General features: G+C 40.6%; 1 protein-coding gene across 10 annotated transcripts in view; it reads right to left on the bottom strand.

The window, feature by feature from the left end:
• ICA1 (islet cell autoantigen 1) overlaps nt 1-18,148 on the bottom strand; it is a 141,761-nt gene that overhangs the window by 33,887 nt on the left and 89,726 nt on the right. For all 10 annotated transcript variants that reach the window (XM_014557494.2, XM_006182574.2, XM_032483947.1 and 7 more), the window contains 2 exons: nt 6,496-6,621; nt 5,378-5,476 (listed from right to left, as the gene is read on the bottom strand). In XM_014557494.2, the coding sequence (XP_014412980.2) occupies nt 5,378-5,476; nt 6,496-6,621 (225 nt within the window). The remainder of the gene's footprint in view (nt 1-5,377; nt 5,477-6,495; nt 6,622-18,148) is intronic.

The raw sequence follows: 18,148 nt of genomic DNA, 5'->3' as shown, positions 1-18,148 counted from the left end.
CACTTTCTATATGTCAGTGCTGAGCCTAACAGTACTTCTGCTCACGAGACCCAACCTTAGGTGCATTAGAGTCACACATACCATGACAAACTCCGCTCGACATCGTGGCACCTCGCCCTCAGCAGAGCGCCTGGCATGAAGTAACTACCCACGGTAATATTTTTCCCTTTTCCCCCAAGGAAGGGCGACACCATGAGAAGAGATGGAGTGGATGGTGGAGAAGCATTTCACTGTTGTGAACAGGGCCTGAGCTACCGGCTGCCTGGAAGAACAAACGTCAGTCATCATGCGGGAAGGATGAAGGGATGACCGGCCATGCTTGGGCTTGTCCATCTCCCATTTCAGCCGCGGCTCTGGTCAGCCTCTCTATTCCCTCCTCTCCCGGTGACCTGGCTGCGTCCCGATTTGCTGTTTGCAATGATCTGGCCGAGAGCCGCATGGGCAGGAAAAAAAAAATCATTCTTCTAAACGTGGTGTAAAGTAATGACACTGAGAGAAAACTTGAAAGTCTAAAAGGATATTCTGGATGTTTGCCACGAGTAATTGCCATGTTGGGACTCGCAGCTAAAATTGCATCGCAGAGATATTTACCCAATTTTCATAAAAACTATTACGGCTTTATTTTCAAAGCAAGTAACTACAGAGCCATGTGGCTTGTCGGTAAATGTTCAAGTGATTAACTGAGAAATGTGGAGGTGGGTGGAAGAAGGCTGTTAGGCATACGGATTTGAGAAAAACAAAATTGAGAAGATGTTTTTTGAATTGTGAGAGCTCAAAGCATTTTGGTCTCCAGAATGATGTTCCACATCACAGTGCTAACTCCTGGACCCCAGGAGAGAAAGGAGGGAACACTGGCACAGCTGTTTCAGTGGTTACTTTTGAATGTGCTCAGACTTAGGTTTTCAGATTCAGGTTTCCTTAGAGTTAAAGTCTTGGCACAGACCAAGAGCTGGTTGTAAAGCCAAAGTGCATTTTTTAGAATTAGCCCTGTTGCAGGCGTGGGAAGCCCTCCTGCCCTGCCCTCTCCTCTCTCTGGTGGGGATGACACAAAACCAGACCAGGGCCGGGCAGGTTTGGGAATGGGGCTGCCGGGACCACCTGTGGGCGTAGGGAGGGAGCAGGTTGGTTTCCCTGGGCCAGGTCTGTGAGGCCTCCTGTTCCACCGCCATTCACAGCCTCGCCTGTGCAAAACTAATGACTAGGGTGAAAACGGTTAAGAAGTAACTGAAGCTGGGCTACGGAGCCTGACAACCTCAACAAACCCTTCTGTGTCCATACTGCCAAGGGCTGTCTTCTGGACCCATTACAGAATGCTTAATAAGTCCATCCATCCCGACACAACATTGTAAACCGACTATACTTCATTAAAAAAAAAAGTTACCTAAAAACAAGTGCATCCATCCCTCTCATCCTCACTGTGGGGCTCCTGGTGCCACCACCATGGCTGCCACCCTCACCACCACTGCCGCCGCTATCACCACTGCTGGGAAGTGGCAGGGCCGGACTTAGAGCTGGGTCTGGCTGGCTCCAGACCTTGTGCTCCGACATACTTTGCTTTATCCCATAACCAGAGTCAAAGACCGGCTTTCCTTCCCAAAACACTGCAATGGGGCACATCACATGAATGCACTTCGACCATTTCCAGTAAATATAGGTAGTTATCTGTTTACAAACACAAAAGCAGAAGGACAGGCCTCCCCTTCAACTGGTCCCCAGTGAGTGTGACCACTTCTTCAAAGGGGGCAGTGCTCACTTCTCTATAAAGACTGCCAACTCAACTGCGTGCCCGCATGCCAAGTAGGGGAGAAAAGGCCACTGGCACAAATAATTTTAGATTTTTCGAGGGAAAAGCCACTTGGCTCCTGAGGGCTTTTTTCCCTTTTTCTTTCTTTTTTTTCCTCCAATGTCTGTTCTGGATTTGGGGGGAAATATGCAAGTTTTAAGTGACATCCTGAAAGGATAAAGCAAACATGACCACATCTGAAGGCTGGTAATTTAAGACGGATACAGCTTTCCTACAGAAAGCATTTTCTTTTAGTCTTTTCAAAAAAAAAAAAAAACTTCAAACTTAACCTAAATTACCTTCCCCCAAAAAGTGATTGCTTTCAAGGTAGGGCTAGTAACATTCTGTACCTATCCCCATGGCCTGATCATCTCTACCACGTAAAAGACATTCCCAGGTGATTTGGAATATCAGTATAAAATTGACATGTTAATGATTAGTCATGAAAAATATGTATGTTTAGTAACATTTTAATGAACCAATAAATATTTATTGTTTGAAAATACAAGGATCGGGGCATTGCTTCTTTTATTGGAAACCACTCAAAAGACAGTCTCTGAACTTTAAATCTGAGCCCTTTTACAATTATTAGATTAAGTTCTTTAGTAACTTTAAATTTCAAGGCTAAATTCTCCATAAAGTTAAAATGTCACAAAATTTATTTATCATGAAATTAGAATGATGAAGGAATTTGTCACTAAATGTGGAATCAGTAATAATCACATTAGGCCTCAGTAAAAATACAATAGCTGTTGTCACATAAAACAGTGCCACCAAATATTCACAGAATGTCAAAACAATCACTTGGAAAAATTTCAAGTTGTGAGAGGTGGAGACTCAATGCACTTTCATAATAAAGGTTATAAAAGAAAGAATTATACATATTTTCTAGAGAAACATTCATTAGAAATACAACCTGAACTTCTGGGGCATAAGTTACATCCCTGTAATTCTGCCGCAAGAGACTCTTCACTTCAAACATGATGCATCGAGTGTTTAACACATTAATTATCATCCTTCATCAAGCATAAAACTAACAGTCAGGAAATACAGCTGCAACGGCACAATTACCAACACACTCAGAATACGCCCTGCAGCAAAGAAAGCAAATGGATTGCTTTTCATTAACAGAGCTTGGCACACCTCTCCAAAGACAATGTTTTCTTTCTAGCCAGTGTCCCAAAAGGCATTTAAGGGGCCATTTGCTTAGTAAATCTGGAGGACAAATAAATCATGAAAATATTTATTTAAATTTCAAAATATTCATTATCAAGATATGATACCATTCATATACATAGAAAGATGACTTGATCAAGTCAAAAACCTTTTATATACAAGACCTTTATTTTTTAAAAAATTACTAGTGCAAGAGGGTTGGTAAGTCAGGTAACAACCCATGCCTGACTGTGATACGTAAGGTGTTAATGGTTTTCATTTTCATTTCATTTTCCTATCATACAATATGATATGGAACATGACTCTGTGCATGCAATAATGAGCCGGGTAATAACAGAGTTCTGTTATACAGGTTTGAGTCCATATAAAGAAAATAATTAGCTAGCTTCAGATTCTAATATAACATGTCATGACCGAAAGCCTTGATGAATAGCATTCTAACGAGGTAATAAAAGCATAGTTTCTTCGGTTGACTTCTGGAACTTAACATTCTTAACATTATTATAATCTTACTACACCTTAACAGATGTATTACTCCTACTGAATTTATATTGCAATTAAACCATAATTTAAGGAAGGTGCTGAGGATGGAAACGGTAGTGGATAATCATCTGCCCCAAATACTTGTAATTATATTCTGAAGTATTGCCATCAAACTTTCACTAAATTCTCTGCCTGGAAATCTTCTAACATTGTTAGCTTGGTCCTCTCTGCAGGAAAAAATCCCAGCAAAACTCAGGAGTCCTACTTTTCTTAGCACAGGAGCCCAGGGATACACATAAGGAGTCTTCCATGCTTGTGGTACAACTTCAATTTCATGGTTTCATACTGTACTGCGCACGCAATTAACCCAAACCTGAACCTCTTTAAAACTGTATTCGGGGTAGGCATCATTTCGCCCTCCACCTGGCCAATATGTGTTATGTACAGTTATCTTTCAAATGATAGATAACCTTTGAAACTGTATTTATTATAAAATAAAATCTGACACACATTAATGCCCTAAAATCTAAAACTTGTTGCCTTCTCAAAGATTAATCCATGGGATTCTGCTCAGGCCTGTATAAGAAATGTGACTAGTGTGAGCTATAATAATTTTAATCAATCTGCCTTGCTGAGGAGGGCTGCTTCCTAAAGCGCTGAAAGCGGCAGTAAATCACAGAGAAGGCATGCAGTCCTTCAGTGTGACCAACAGCGGTAACACTGCCAACGTGATCAGGAAGGATGCGGGTTCACTGCACGCGGAACATGTGGCTGGACCAAGGAGGATGCGTAAGAAATAAACAGTCTGCCCCTCGAAGTGTTTAGAGTCCATTCTGACTGTGTTTACCACACCGCATGTCACCGAGCACCAGAGTAAGAGCAAGTGACCATCTGACAGGGGATTAGGGAAAACAAACTCCACAGCCAGGGTGCCTGTCTGGGTTAGGTCAGGGGCATCACAAGGTGAGTGGGCTGTCTTGGGTTCCTCTTCGGACCTCCAACTAAAAGGCCAGGGTCTTAAAGGGTTTGTATCTTAGTACTTTTGTAGATGCAGTGACATTCTAAACATCTCAAAATCAAAGAGGTGTTTTAAGACCGAAAAAAAAAAAAAGCTTTTTAATATTTTGTCAAGCAAAGTGATGAGACAGTCACAAATTGCCTGAAAAATCAGAAGGAAGGTAATTTCAAGGTGAAGTTTAATTAGTTCTTTCCTGGTCTTTTTCTTTCAAAGATATGACCTGGCAACAAAGCACCCAGGGTTCTCTCACTGTTCTTAAAATCCTTTTAGAACCCAAATCACTTCCTTACCTTGACACGCGTTCACCCTCAGCAACCATTAGAGAGCAAAATGACTCCACGATCACAGCTGCAATACCAAGAACCTGACATTTTGCAGGTATCTCTTTTGATTGAGAAATCACTGAGTTTAACATTCCTTCTTCCATTAGAAAATACGACTATTGGGTTAGGAAAAAAACACAAATTCTATATTGGATGGTATTCAGATTAAGATATTTGTTAGAAGTAAGGGAAGAAAGGAAAAATGACTTCTCAAGGGAGCATATGTTGATTTAATAATTAAAAAGTAACAGAGTGCACTAGACTTGTACAATCTTCTCTTTAGCAATGTCAAACAAGTATTGCAAAGGATCAGCACCAATTATTAGGTTTAAGTTCACCAAAATTCATCTCCTGGTAACATGAATCAAAGTTCAACCTATGTTTTCTAGATTGTTGTGGCTTAGTACTGTATTGAATACTGACGCAGTTAAAAAAAAAAGAAAAGAAAAGAAAGACTCTTCTAGGGAACACAGTTCTCTCTTTGACATTCAGAGTCTATTATAATAATGATGCTTGCTTCAGTAGACATTGCTAGTGACATAAATGAACTTTACCTTGTATAAGATGTTCTAATGGCCTCTCTAGCTTTCATACCTTTAACGTAGTGAATTCATACGGCTGATAACCTTTGAAACTCTCATGGATGGCAGCCATGGTGTGAGAAGTTTTCTCCCAAAAATGAAGCAGAGTGGTCTGTAAAGAAAGACAGTCCAGCTATTAATATTTTAATGCCCAGCTCTAGTCATGGGCCCTAGAGAAGTGTGCACATCTGTGGCTTTCAAGGTCCACCAAAAATGTTTTCGACTCATCTCTGCAGCCTCATTTCCTATTAGGAACCTACTTACACCCTGTATTTCAGGCAAACGCCATGGCTCCCTGTCCCAAATACTGCCCGTGTGGCTCACGCTGCTCCACCGCCCTGGATGCTCCTTTCCTTGTAATTTTCTCGTCTGACCCGTCCTCCCCAAACCAGGGCTAGTTGTTCACAATGGAGTTTTGTGATCCCTCAACTGATTCTGTTTCTCCTTCTTCAAGCCTCCGTTGGATTTTGTAGGTCTCATTTCACTTAGCACACCCTGTTCTATCCTTCAGGTGGAGAAAATATAGGCAGACTTTACCATCTCTGACTTCTTCCTAAACTTTACATTCCCTACGGACAGGAGATCTGGTCTTTTCCATTGTATGTTCCCAACAACACCCAGACTTTGCCTCCCACACTCAGTTGGTGCTCAGCAGTACTGTTGATGGACACAAGGGCTATCCTGAAGAAAGTCAGAGGCAATGAAAGACAAAAGGAAGTGCATTAAATTATGACAACCTGAAGAGGAAGTGACCACGCCGAGAGAAGTACAGGCAAAAATGCTACAGGAGTTCGGAGGAGGCTTTCTGAAGGAGGAGACACTTTGTCTGGTAGGTACACTGAACAGAGTGAAATGTGGAAACACAAATGAAGGAGGAAGGCACCTAGGCAGGAGAAACCATCTAAATAAATGCAGGAAAGTGGGGAATTACAGGTGCCTATACAGGAAATAGCTATCGTTCGGCTTGATTAACCGTAGGATGCTACCAAGCAGAGATGTAGGAAGTAAATTACTAGAAAGGCAATCAGAATTTCATCACGCCCAAACCATACTTTGAGCTCAGATACCACTTTTCTGTTATCTAAACCTTGTACCATTCTTGGTTCATTGTAACAAACACCATTTTGTTACCTGGTATGTTGCTAGCATATGTGACAAGAGATTGCATCTGCTTGCTCCAAGGAGATCCACTTTTTGACACACATCCATCTTCAATTTGTCAAAGCTTTTTTTGGCAAGGCGAACTTGTGTTTGCACCTATGAAAGTAAAAAGGAATCTCTGAATCACTCAAATTCTTAAGGAATTAATATTTGTTGGTGAGAAAAGACCAAGAGCAGGATTCCCTCTTTCACATAAGAAAATACCTTTGAAACTTCAGGCATGTGAGAAGATCCGACAACACCCATTCTTTACTTCCAAGGGACCTAAATGACGGTACGGCATATCATGATTTTACAGCAGACTTTCCATCCTCATTATATTTTTCTCAGTTAAATGTTAAAATTCCTCTCCTCTCAAGGCATTCACAAACTGACCATAAAGTCTGGGAACATGCAGGGTGGTCAGGGAATAATATTTGCCCCACTGTTTTCCTATGGTTCTTTGAAGCTGACTTCCCCATATACTCTTCACTCCACTTGCCTTGATATTAACATCTTACATAACATGGTACATTTGCTAAAAATATGAAATTAACACTGACACAATCCTATTAACTAAACAACAGATGTTATTCAGATTTCACCAGCTTTTCCACTTAATGTCCTTTTCTCTGTTCCAAGATCCAGCCTAAAATACTACACAAGGAAATGGTGATACCGCCTAAAAATCTATCCCCACTGATACACTGTCAACATTTATCCAGAGTATGTACACAAGCAATCTTCTATCCATCCCTAAGCCATGTAGCCATTCAGCGATGGAGTGAACGTCAGGAAGATTCAGAAATGTCTATTTTACATATTATTTGGTAATAAAATAGATTTTAAAGTTTAACACAATTACATTAAAAATAGTAGAGTCAAACGTTCCCCAATGTGAAACATCACCATATCATATTTTAACCAGGGAAGGCTAGTCACATATTAGTTTATCTGAGATAATTCATGCAGTTGAAGTTGCCAGCGAGGTAACTGGGAGTTGGGAATAATGCTGACTCATTAATGATAGCGCTTTAATCACTGGATACCTCAGGTAGGCAGGACCATGTCTACCTTGATCACCATTATATGATCGGTGACCTGGTATAAAGCAGGTGCTGAAAATGTATTTGGTGACTGAATGAAGAAAATTTCCAGACCATCTCAAAAGGAAAAGTACCTGAGTGCCATTTTTAAATAGAATCTTCCAAGTAGTCTTAGAAGTGATCATTTTATTTTTTTAATAAAAATAAACATGAGGATTATTTGATTTAAAACGTATCAATTTCTACCACTAGTAACATTAGTTTATACTCACAGCTTTTAAAATTATAGGGCATTATATAGTAATAGAAGCCATCGATACAATTGTTATCATTTGTAACAATTTAATGGTCAAAATAATTTAATAGATATAATTCACAATTAATATAATTGCTACAATTGAACAATTAATACAAGTCACTCACCACATGCCCTTTTATTCTTGTGAGCCTCTTCTTGCCCTCTGTGACTGCCGAGAGCAAGAGGCTTCTTCAGGGGAAATAACTAACAGACAGGGCTGGCAATTCTAGATTATCCTGCCTGACTCCAAAGCCACACCATTCCGCCTCCCAAACAACTTACACTAACCACTGGAAAATTGAGAATATCAAAATTATGAGTGTACCCCGAAACACAAGGTTTCCCTGTAGGATTCTATGGAATTGGAAAATAATCAGGCAGTACATTTAACAACAGACTGACAGAATTAATACCCTATGTGAACAGGATCTTGTGTCTATAGCTGTATAAAGCATTTCCTAAGAATTCCTCTGTATTCATAGTCTACACAGCTTGGAAAACCAGAGAACAGAAGCCATCCAGCTCCTCTCAACCTATATCATGAGCTTAAGTAAATCCCAGAACTCAGTCATTCCTCACTGTGGTGTAGAGAGACTCGAGGGAAAGCTACTGGGGAGTGCTGATTGTAAAAAGAGGATGTGTTAAGTATCAGGGATTCTCTGCCTTCCTTTAAGAGGGATAGGGATGACACAAAAAAGAAAACCCGAGGTCCTGGAGGGAGAAGAGGAAGAGGGTGGAGGGGAAGATGTTTAAGCAGCTGAGAGTCTTATGCAGGTCCCTACTGGTTCACCAGTTGCTCGAGCCAAGAAGAGAACTCCTCAGCTGGGATCCTGAGAGGCATGTGTCCTCACCCTTTCCTTTTGGAGGGGAAGGAGATTAATATAAGTGTGAGCATCCATGTATGCATTCATTTAACACCTATTTAGTGAGCGTGAGCGCCTATTATGTGTTAGGACAAGGGCTAGGCACCAGGGGCGGGGGAGTCTGTAAAGGAATAAAACACATAGCAGGTGACCAATGAATACTTCAGAATGAATGCACGTAGGCACAAGGACCCTCTGATCTTTTAGAGAAGACAGACAAGTTAACAATCATGTTATAATCCAATGAGAAAAGCACAACAGAACTAAGAGTGAAGATAGATGTAGCACAGACAGGGATGATTAATGCTGCAGGTGGCTCAGGGCAGGGGTGTTGAGTGATGTCATTAACCCAACTGTAGGCCTCCCGGTATCCACACCCTTTGGCCCAGTAACTTTGTAGTCTCCTTCCACACTGACACTGGGCTTCGCATGTGACTTGCTCTGGCCAGTGAGATGTTAACAAATGTGATGGAACTGGAAGCTTGGGAAAAAATGCTAGCATGCTGCTACTTTCTCTGATGCTTCTCTGAGATCACCATGAGAATATGCCAGGCCAACCTGAGAGCCTGGGCTGGCTAGCTGGAGGGGTGTTGAGGTTTGTGCATGCAAGAGACATGAGGAGGAGAGCCCAGTGGTCCCAAGAGATCAGCCTTTGGCAAGCTGACCCATAGACATGTGAAGCAGGCCAGCCGTGGTCAGCAGGGCCCCTCCCAACCCCACAGCAGACCAGAGACTCACGAGTGAGCCCAGCAGAGACCAGAACTGCCTTGCTAACCCACAGACCTGTAAGCAACAAGAAATGCTTACTGTTTTAAGCCACTGAGTGTTACAGTTGCTTATTTCATGGCATTATTGTGACCATATACATAACTGATATAAACGGAAAGTAGGTGGATAATGAAGGCTTCTGAGATGGGGGGATATCTGAGGCGGGTCTTAAGGCATGAATAGGACTACACAGTAAACACAAGGTAGACAGGAAGCTGGCCTTCTTGTGGGGAGGTTCTAGATTTTTAAATTAAGTACAAATTGCGTTTTTGTGGGGATGTGAATTTTGCTTTTTCCTTTACATGAACATAATCAGTTATACATAGATATTCTTTTATCCTCAGACTTATTTCCCTTGCTTATAACACAAAGCTTATGAATTAATATACATTGAAATGTGCCCTAATTTAATTTTGTTTGAATTTTGTAAAGAGATTTTAGAAACCTAGAAGAAGACTTCAGCACTTGACCCAGTGAGTTCTGCAAGGCCATATGCTTTGTGTGTCAACAATGATTATTAAAATACTTAATGCACTGCCGAGTTTCCAAATGTTGAGCCCTTTCCCTGCCAAACAAGGAAGATGTTACACTGTTGGGCATTTTGAAACGGCAAAGTTCATTTAATATTTTGTGCTCCATGTCTGCTCTCTAAAACACATTTCTAGTCTGCAGCCCGAGGACAAAACACCAAGGACACAGTCAAGCACAGGCCACCATGAAGAGTCTAATTTCATGTATGCCTCCAGATGCACTTAAGTAAAAAATGTTTTGATTATTATTCCTTTTGATCCCACATAAATTATACTCAATTATATAAACATCTTGAGAGCGCCTGTGGTTTTCAAGGTTCTTTAAAAAAAATCTTCAAATAAATGTTGCCTTTTTAAAATTTCTTAATTTTATTTCTGTTGTCCCACCTTTGTGCTCTTATCCTCCTAGTTCCAGGAAATGATCACATATATTAGGCCCTCTTTAGCATGGGTCCTGCCTCCCCAAGGTTGCAGAAATTCAATTCACCGGAGGAGAAAAGCAACGTTTTGTGTGCCAACACTACAGGACACTTCTCTGTACTCACTCCCCCTAACCTGAAATTCTACCTCTTAGCCCCAACTTGAACCACACATGATGAAGCCAATGCTATTCATCCTCTTTGTTCAATTTGGCTTCCCCATTCAGTGGGAAAGGTCTTCATATTACTCCACAACCAAATAGTTCGAGAGTAGTTTTGCATCCCTGAATGTTTTCTTTTCTTTAAAAGTAAAAAATAGACCCAGCAACAACCAAAAAAACACAAACCAATCTTACTCTTACTTTTACATTTTCTTTCAGAAGATGTCTCTACCTCTCTCTCTCCCTCCACTTATTCAGCAAATATTTACCATGTATCTTCCATGTGCTGGTGGAAGTGATCAAAATGGAGGCCTCTGCCCTAACGGAGATGACAGTCCAGTGGGCATTTTCATATCAGTGAGGGGGTAACTACAAACTGAGTGAGGTGTCAGAAGGAAAGCCACACAGTCCCACAAGAATCATTTACCAAGAAATCTGACCAAGAGGATGTTCTCCTGGGAAGCAGTGCTCAAGCTCTACTCTGAAGGACTGAGCATGATTAACTATGCAAAAAGAGAGAGCCCCAGCAGAGAGAGGAACATATGCAAAGGTCCTGGGGTAGAGGGCAATAAGACAGTTCCCAGAAAATGGGCGTAGCTGGATTGCGGAGAGCAAGCAGAAAGCTGGTATGAGATGAGGCCAGAGAGGTGAGTTGGGTCACATCCTGGAACAGGACCTTGTAGGTGTGCTCAGGATTTTAGTTTTTATCCTAGATGCAGTGGGAAAACCTTGGAGTCTTTTAAGCGAGGAAGAAATAGAATCCTATTTTCAGTTTGAAAAGATCACTCACTGCAGTGTGTGGACGGACTGAAGAGAGATAAGAGTAGATGAGGACAGATCTAGAGTCAAGGGGAGAGATGATGGTAGCTGTAAACTCAGGGAGTGATGCTAGATATGGAAAAGAATGCTCTCACTGGAGAGACAGTCAGGAGGTAAAACAGACAGGACCTGGTGAGGGCTTAGATGTTGGGGTGTAGAGGATGACGCCTATGGATCTGACCACCCCAAGCCCAACACTATTGTCTCACTTGCCTTTTCCACCAGACGATTTTACTGTCAACTTCTTGTCTATCCCTCAGACCACATCAGAATTCTTGGCTTTCCTTCCCAACCAGCTCCCAATATTCCTCCTTCATTAACCCCTATTTTCCTCTGAAGCAGCATTCTACATTCAGGGAAAAAAATTAAGATCAGAGGGTATACCAATTACCTCTTTGGCTTCTAGTAGGGTGCCACAAGAGAAAGTTGAGCCTATCTGAAGTCACTTAGGAAAAAAAGGTCAAATGTTTGACTTCATTAAAAGATCTTTTTTCTGAGGCCAATGAACGAAGACCTATAGAAAATCAGACAATCAAACACCCTGCTCAGTCACTTTACTGGACCTGATTTATCATATACATATCCACTGGTGGCAGGAGCAGTTCTGACACTGTATTATGCACAGAAGCACATGCAAGTGACTGTGTGTGCACCGTGTGTGGGGGCAGCCACGTGGAGACTTTAGGAGCTATTTATTTTTGGTCTTCCCTTAACAAAATCCTCACTCCATTTTGAGAAATGTTCCTTCTCTTTGTTCTAATAATGTGGCTTAAATGGGGGCTGATATTCTCTCTCTCTCTCTCTCTTTTTTTAAGGGAGATTTATTTAGGTGTAACTTACACATAGTAAAATTAACTGTATTTTTAAAAGTAGGCTTTATTTCTTAGAGCATACAGAGAATTTTCATGTCTCCCCTACCCCATCTCCCCCAAGCCTCCTCTGTTATTACTCTCCCTCAGTAGATGGTACCCTTGTTACAATTCAACCTGCATAGAAACATCATTATCGCAGGGTTGGTATTCTCTTTTACAGACCACCCCTCCACTTGTACTGACTGGCTCAGGTATGAGGCTCTTAAACCCAAGCTGAGTCAACAGCAAGGCACCGTGGTTGCCTGATTCAGGGAAAGGCACTTGGTTCAAGTTGGATGAATCAGCCTTTCCTTGGGACTTTTGAACTTGGAAATAGAGAGAATAAGTCTCAATCCTTTTCTAGTGGCTAAAGCACTAAAGCATTTGAGTTTCCTGTGGTGTGAAGAAAATTGGTCTGAGAGAATAAGGGTGACAGACAGAGAAAAGCATTGAAGAGACAGAGAGTGCTGGTAGCACTCAAATTCCTCGATCCCGCTGCCCTTCCCATGGTTACACAAGGTTTCTAATAACGTCTTCTCTTTGCCTCAGTGAATTCAAGATGAGTTTCTGTTATGTGGAACCAAGCACTAATACAGGATGCTCACTGTTACCATCTTGGAAATTCATATGAAAGGCTCTTAGAGGTTCTATGAGAAGAATCCTTTTTAAATATTGATTATTCCAGTGTTTTGAAAATTTATATAAACACAAACCCTTCCCATATACCATATACCACCTACTATATGTCATACATTTTTGGGGGGAGGGAAATACCTATTTTATAGAAGAGGAAATCACAACCTACCTTCTTATCTAATATATAAAAGTTAGATTCAAACTCAGGGGTGTTTGGTTCTCTAACTGATGCTGTGTACAGTAAACCATGGGACACAGGGTAATTGGTCCACCACTGACCATGTAACTCCCAGGGTTTGGAGTCTGAGACATGCACAGCAGGTGCAGATATCATTTCCGGAATCCCTGGTCCACAATGTTGGCTTTATCAATTTAGGTATAGACATAAGGAGACCCCAAGCCATATAGCCTGAACAGCGCTTCTATCAGAAATCTTGCCAAGGCTCTTTAGCTCAGGCTCCCCAACAAAGTGGAAAGAAATGAGCCCATCAAATTCCCTGAGGTGTGCTGTGGTCAGTGGATTCCCTGTTTTCCAGAGGAAAAAGTATGCAGAGAGGGTGTCTGTCTCATTCTGTGCCTGGAAGCTGATGCCACCACTGTCACCACCACCACCAGCACCACCATCATCATCACTTTTAATCAGCTTTATTTATGAGGTACAATTTAATTTTAGGCGCATAACTGGATGAATTCTTGGACCAATGTATATAACCGTACAACTACCCCCTGAATCATGATATTGGACATTCCTATCACTCTTTAAAGTTCCCACTGCAGTCAAACTTTCCTCAAGTCCCAACCCCCGTCAACTACTAATCTGCTTTCTGTCACTATAGATTAGTCTTTTTTAGAGTTTCCTCTCAATGTAGTCTAGTTTTTATATGGCTGGATTTGTTTGCTCAGCATAACTACTTTGAGATCGATGTTGTTGCATCTATTAGCAGTGTATTCTTTCTTATTTCTGAGTAGTAATTAATTGTATAGATACAGTGCAACTTGTATACTCATTTGGGTTATTTCTAATTTTAGGCTATTTTGAATAAAACATTTGAGCATAAGGCTTTGTGTGAACATGTTTTTAATTCCTCTTGGGCAAATATCTAGGAGTAGGATTGCTGGATCATACAGTAACTGTGTGTTCAATTTTATAAGAAACCAGCAAACTGTTCTCCAGAGTAACTATATGACTTGCATTCCTACCAAAAATGAATCCAAGTTCCATTTGCTCCATATCCTCATTAACACTTGGTATTTTCACTCTTTTAAAGTTCCAGCCATTCTAGTGGATATGCAGTCATAGTTATCACGATTTTAATTTGCATTTCTCTAATGACTAAAGATGAAGTTCTTTTTATGTCTTTGCCATTTATTTATCTTTAGTAATGTGCTTATTCAAATCTTTTATCTATTTTTTAAAAATTAGGTTTTTCTTCTTATTACTGAGTTATGAGTTCTCCATATGGATAATATAAATCTATTACCAGACATAAATTTGAAAACATTTTATTGTTTCCTACCTGAAATTTGCCTTTAATTTTCTTGAAAGTGGCTTTTGAAAACATTTCAAATTTTGATGACACCTAATTTACCAACATTTCCTTTTCAGTTTCTATTTTTTTGTGTGCCTTACCAAAACATTCCCTAATCCAAGGTCACAAAGACATTTCCCTGTGCTTTTTCTTCTAGAAATATTATGTATTTGGCAATTACATTTAGAGTTATGATACACTTCAAGTTACTTTTTGTGTAGGCGTGAGGTCGGGGTGTAGGTGGATTTTGTTTTCCCCACATGTGGATATCCAATTGTTCCAGCACCATTTGTTGAAAAACTGTCCAGCTGCCCATTGCACTGCCCTGGTTGGCACTTTTGGCAGAAATCAACAAGCCATCATATGTGTGGGTCTATTTCTGGACTTCCTATTCTGTTATTTTGATCTATATGTCTATCCTTATACCAATTACCATACTGTCTTGATTACTATAGCATTATAATGAGTCTTTAGGGTCAGGTAGTGTCAGTCCTATGATTGTTTTTTCAGAATTGTTTTAGTTATTCCAGATTCTTCATATTCCTATACATATCTTAGGGCTAGCTTGACAATTTTTTCAAAAAAAGTCTTCAGGATGATGATTAGTATTGCACCGAAGCTACAGATTTACTGGAAATTGATTTAACAATGTCTTCAGACAGATGAACATCTGTCTTTTCATTTACTGGGTCTTTAAAATTCTCTTAGCTTTTAGGTTTTTAGATGTTAGTGCACAGGTCTTGCACATGTTTTGTTAAATTTATTGCAAGTATTTCACACTTTTGATGCTATTATAATTTTTATAAATTTCAAGTTCTAATTGTTCATTACTAGAAATATGATTAATTTTTGTAATTTGATTTTGTATCCTGTGACTTTGTTAAATTCAATTAGTTTTAAAATCTTTTGGGGGGAGATTCTTTAGGATTTTTCCTCTTTATAAACATATCTATGTAGATAGATCTCTACATATATCATGTTGTCTGAGAATATAGACAGCTTTACTTCTTCCTAATTTGTATGTCTTTATTTACTTTCCCTGCTTTATTGTACTGAATAGGACAATATTTACTGCAAGTTGGTTGTGAGCAAAATACTTGCCTTATTCCTGATCTTAGGGGGGAAGTGTTTAGTCTTTCATAATTAAGTATATTGTTAGCTGTATGTTTTTCATATATGCCCATTATCAGTTGAAAATGTTCTCTTCTGCTCCCAGTTTGCTGAGAATTATTATCAGGAATGGATATTGAATGCTATCAAATGCTTTTTCTGGATCCGTTGAGATGATTCTACAGTTTGCTTTTGGTCTATTCACCTAGTAAATTACATTGACTGATTTTAAATTGACCTCCATTCCTCAGGTAACCACATTTAGTCAAGATTGTATTTATTTCTGTTAAAAGTCCTGTTCTGAAGACTCCTTTGTCTAATATTAGTATAGCCACTTCGGATACCTTTTGATGTATTTGATACACCTTAACCTATGGAACAATGTAACTTACCCTCGCCTACCTTAAACATGCTCAACACTTACATTAGCCGACAGTTGGGCAAAATCATCTAACTCAAAGCCTGCTTGGTAAAAAGTGCTGACTATCTCAAGTAATCCACTGAATACGGTACTGGAAGTGAAAAACAAAGTGGCTGCATGTGTACAGGTTGTGCACCCTCGTGATGGTGTGGCTGACTGGGAGCTGCAGCTGCTCCCCTTGCCCAGCACCATGAGAGGGGACTGTACCACGTATCACTGGCCCAGGGAAAGATCTGTACATGTGTAATGCTGCAGCTATGATGCTTAATAATCAGTATTTTGCCAAAAACTAGAAAGATGGGGTTGTCACAGTACTTCATTTCCTCTTAAGCATGCATTTTGAACTTTAACAGTTTGGTAATAATATATAAGCAGTGATCATTTTAAGGTTGATAAAATTAGTTGACAATTTTTCAACTATATTACTCCCGAAATTATAGGTAAAACGGAATCTTTCAGCTAGCATTCCCCTCACACGATAATAAAACTGTTTATTCAAGACAACGATTTGGGATCCATCCATGTAATCAGGACAGGCACACGTGCAGATGACATAATCTCAACTCATTTACTCGAACATGGCATGTAACTTCCATTCACATGCTTATTTCCAGATACTAATTAAACCAATAAACCCCAATTTCTTCCCTACTCTGCTCTTCAAGAAGTCCAGGTTTATAACATGTTCTGAACACCAGTGTGAAAGTCATCTAGGAGAGTGGAGCATGCTAATGCCTCAGGGCAATTTTCTAGGAATGGATAAAGTATTGCACTGGATGAACACCTTCATCAAATAATTTCTCAGTGATGATTCAGGAGGAGCAGGGGAGCATACCACAGTCCACTCTCTTGAGTTTCCAGGAAAGGGAGTTTTAACTTCCCTTCACTGATTTCACCTAATCATGTGTTCTAAGTTGAGTGAGAAGAAAAAGGAGTGAACACTTCCGGAGGGCAGGGTTTTACAAATGCGTCACACTGCAGTTCTTCAAAGTAGGTAAAATTATCCTTATTTGCATAGAAGAAAAAACTGAGGTACAAAGTAATTTGCTTAAAACCAAACAGCCAGTAAGTAGAAAGGCCAGGACCTTGCCTGGGTAGGATGTTGTCTCTTCTCGTATGAAATACCAGCTCCACACCCAACCCCTCTCTGCGTGTCTGTCTGCAGCCCAACCGCCTCCTCTCCCCCATCACCTCCCAGGTAACACATGCCCTGGGCACACTGAGCTGCCAACCTCCAGCTTCACCAGGCCAAACCCACCTTTACACTTCCACATGTTTCCTCTGCCTGGAAAGCCCCCATGCCCTTGTTGTCCACATGGTAACTCTGACTCACTTTTTAAGTTTCCACCCAAAGGTCTCCTCCTTTGAGAACCTTTTCCTGTAATGCTCCTCAGCTGAGTTAGCAGCTCCCTCTGTACTGTAACCAAGGCACTTTACAAACTAGCTCAGGGTACAAAACTATGGTATGTGCCACCTGCTCCCAGGTATGCCCAGCTACACTCTGGACTACAAGCTTCATGAGGGTAGAATGACACTATTTGATTTTATAAGGCTAAGGCTACATGCCTCCAGGTAGCAGGTATACAAAACACTGGACGAATAAAAAGAGTATGCCGGAGGAGTGAACCAAACAGGCCTTGCCCTCCCACTATGTAATATGGCTCTTCGAGAGTACAAAGCATGCTCTCTGTTTGCTGAATTACTGTTAGACTTTCCCAGACTCTGTCCCTCCTCCTCAACCACTTGTCACCTCCATTTGCTGATTAGATATAACATACTCACGTACATACTCTCACTGGATTCTCACAACACTCCTACACCATAATTTTGTTTTCTATTTCACAGAGAAGGAAACTGATTTTCAGAACCATTAGGCAACCTGCCCAAGCTTACTTGACTGGCAGGGGAGGGGCAGGATGTGAAAGTCCATGCTCGTTTCACAGAAACACTTTGCCTTCCCAATTGTAGCACACCTCGTACCAGCGAGGTTAACTGTGTATTAACCAGAATGCGGATGTCAGCCCTTCGCCTACTACTCTTCCTCCTTGTCACCGTGTCAACCCATTACATGAAAATATTCTAACATGTTGAAAGTTTGTGACTGGCTTCTTGTTTTAAAATACAAATAATTACTCCCTATGGAATATATCCACTCATGAAGGATCAAAGAGTAAAAGGTCTTCCAGTCTCAAG

This window comes from Camelus ferus, chromosome 7, assembly GCF_009834535.1.
Source record: "Camelus ferus isolate YT-003-E chromosome 7, BCGSAC_Cfer_1.0, whole genome shotgun sequence".
In the NCBI taxonomy this organism is placed as follows: Eukaryota; Metazoa; Chordata; class Mammalia; order Artiodactyla; family Camelidae; genus Camelus; species Camelus ferus.
The sequence above is the reverse complement of the archived record's forward strand: the minus strand, read 5'-3'. Positions and strand labels throughout refer to the sequence as shown.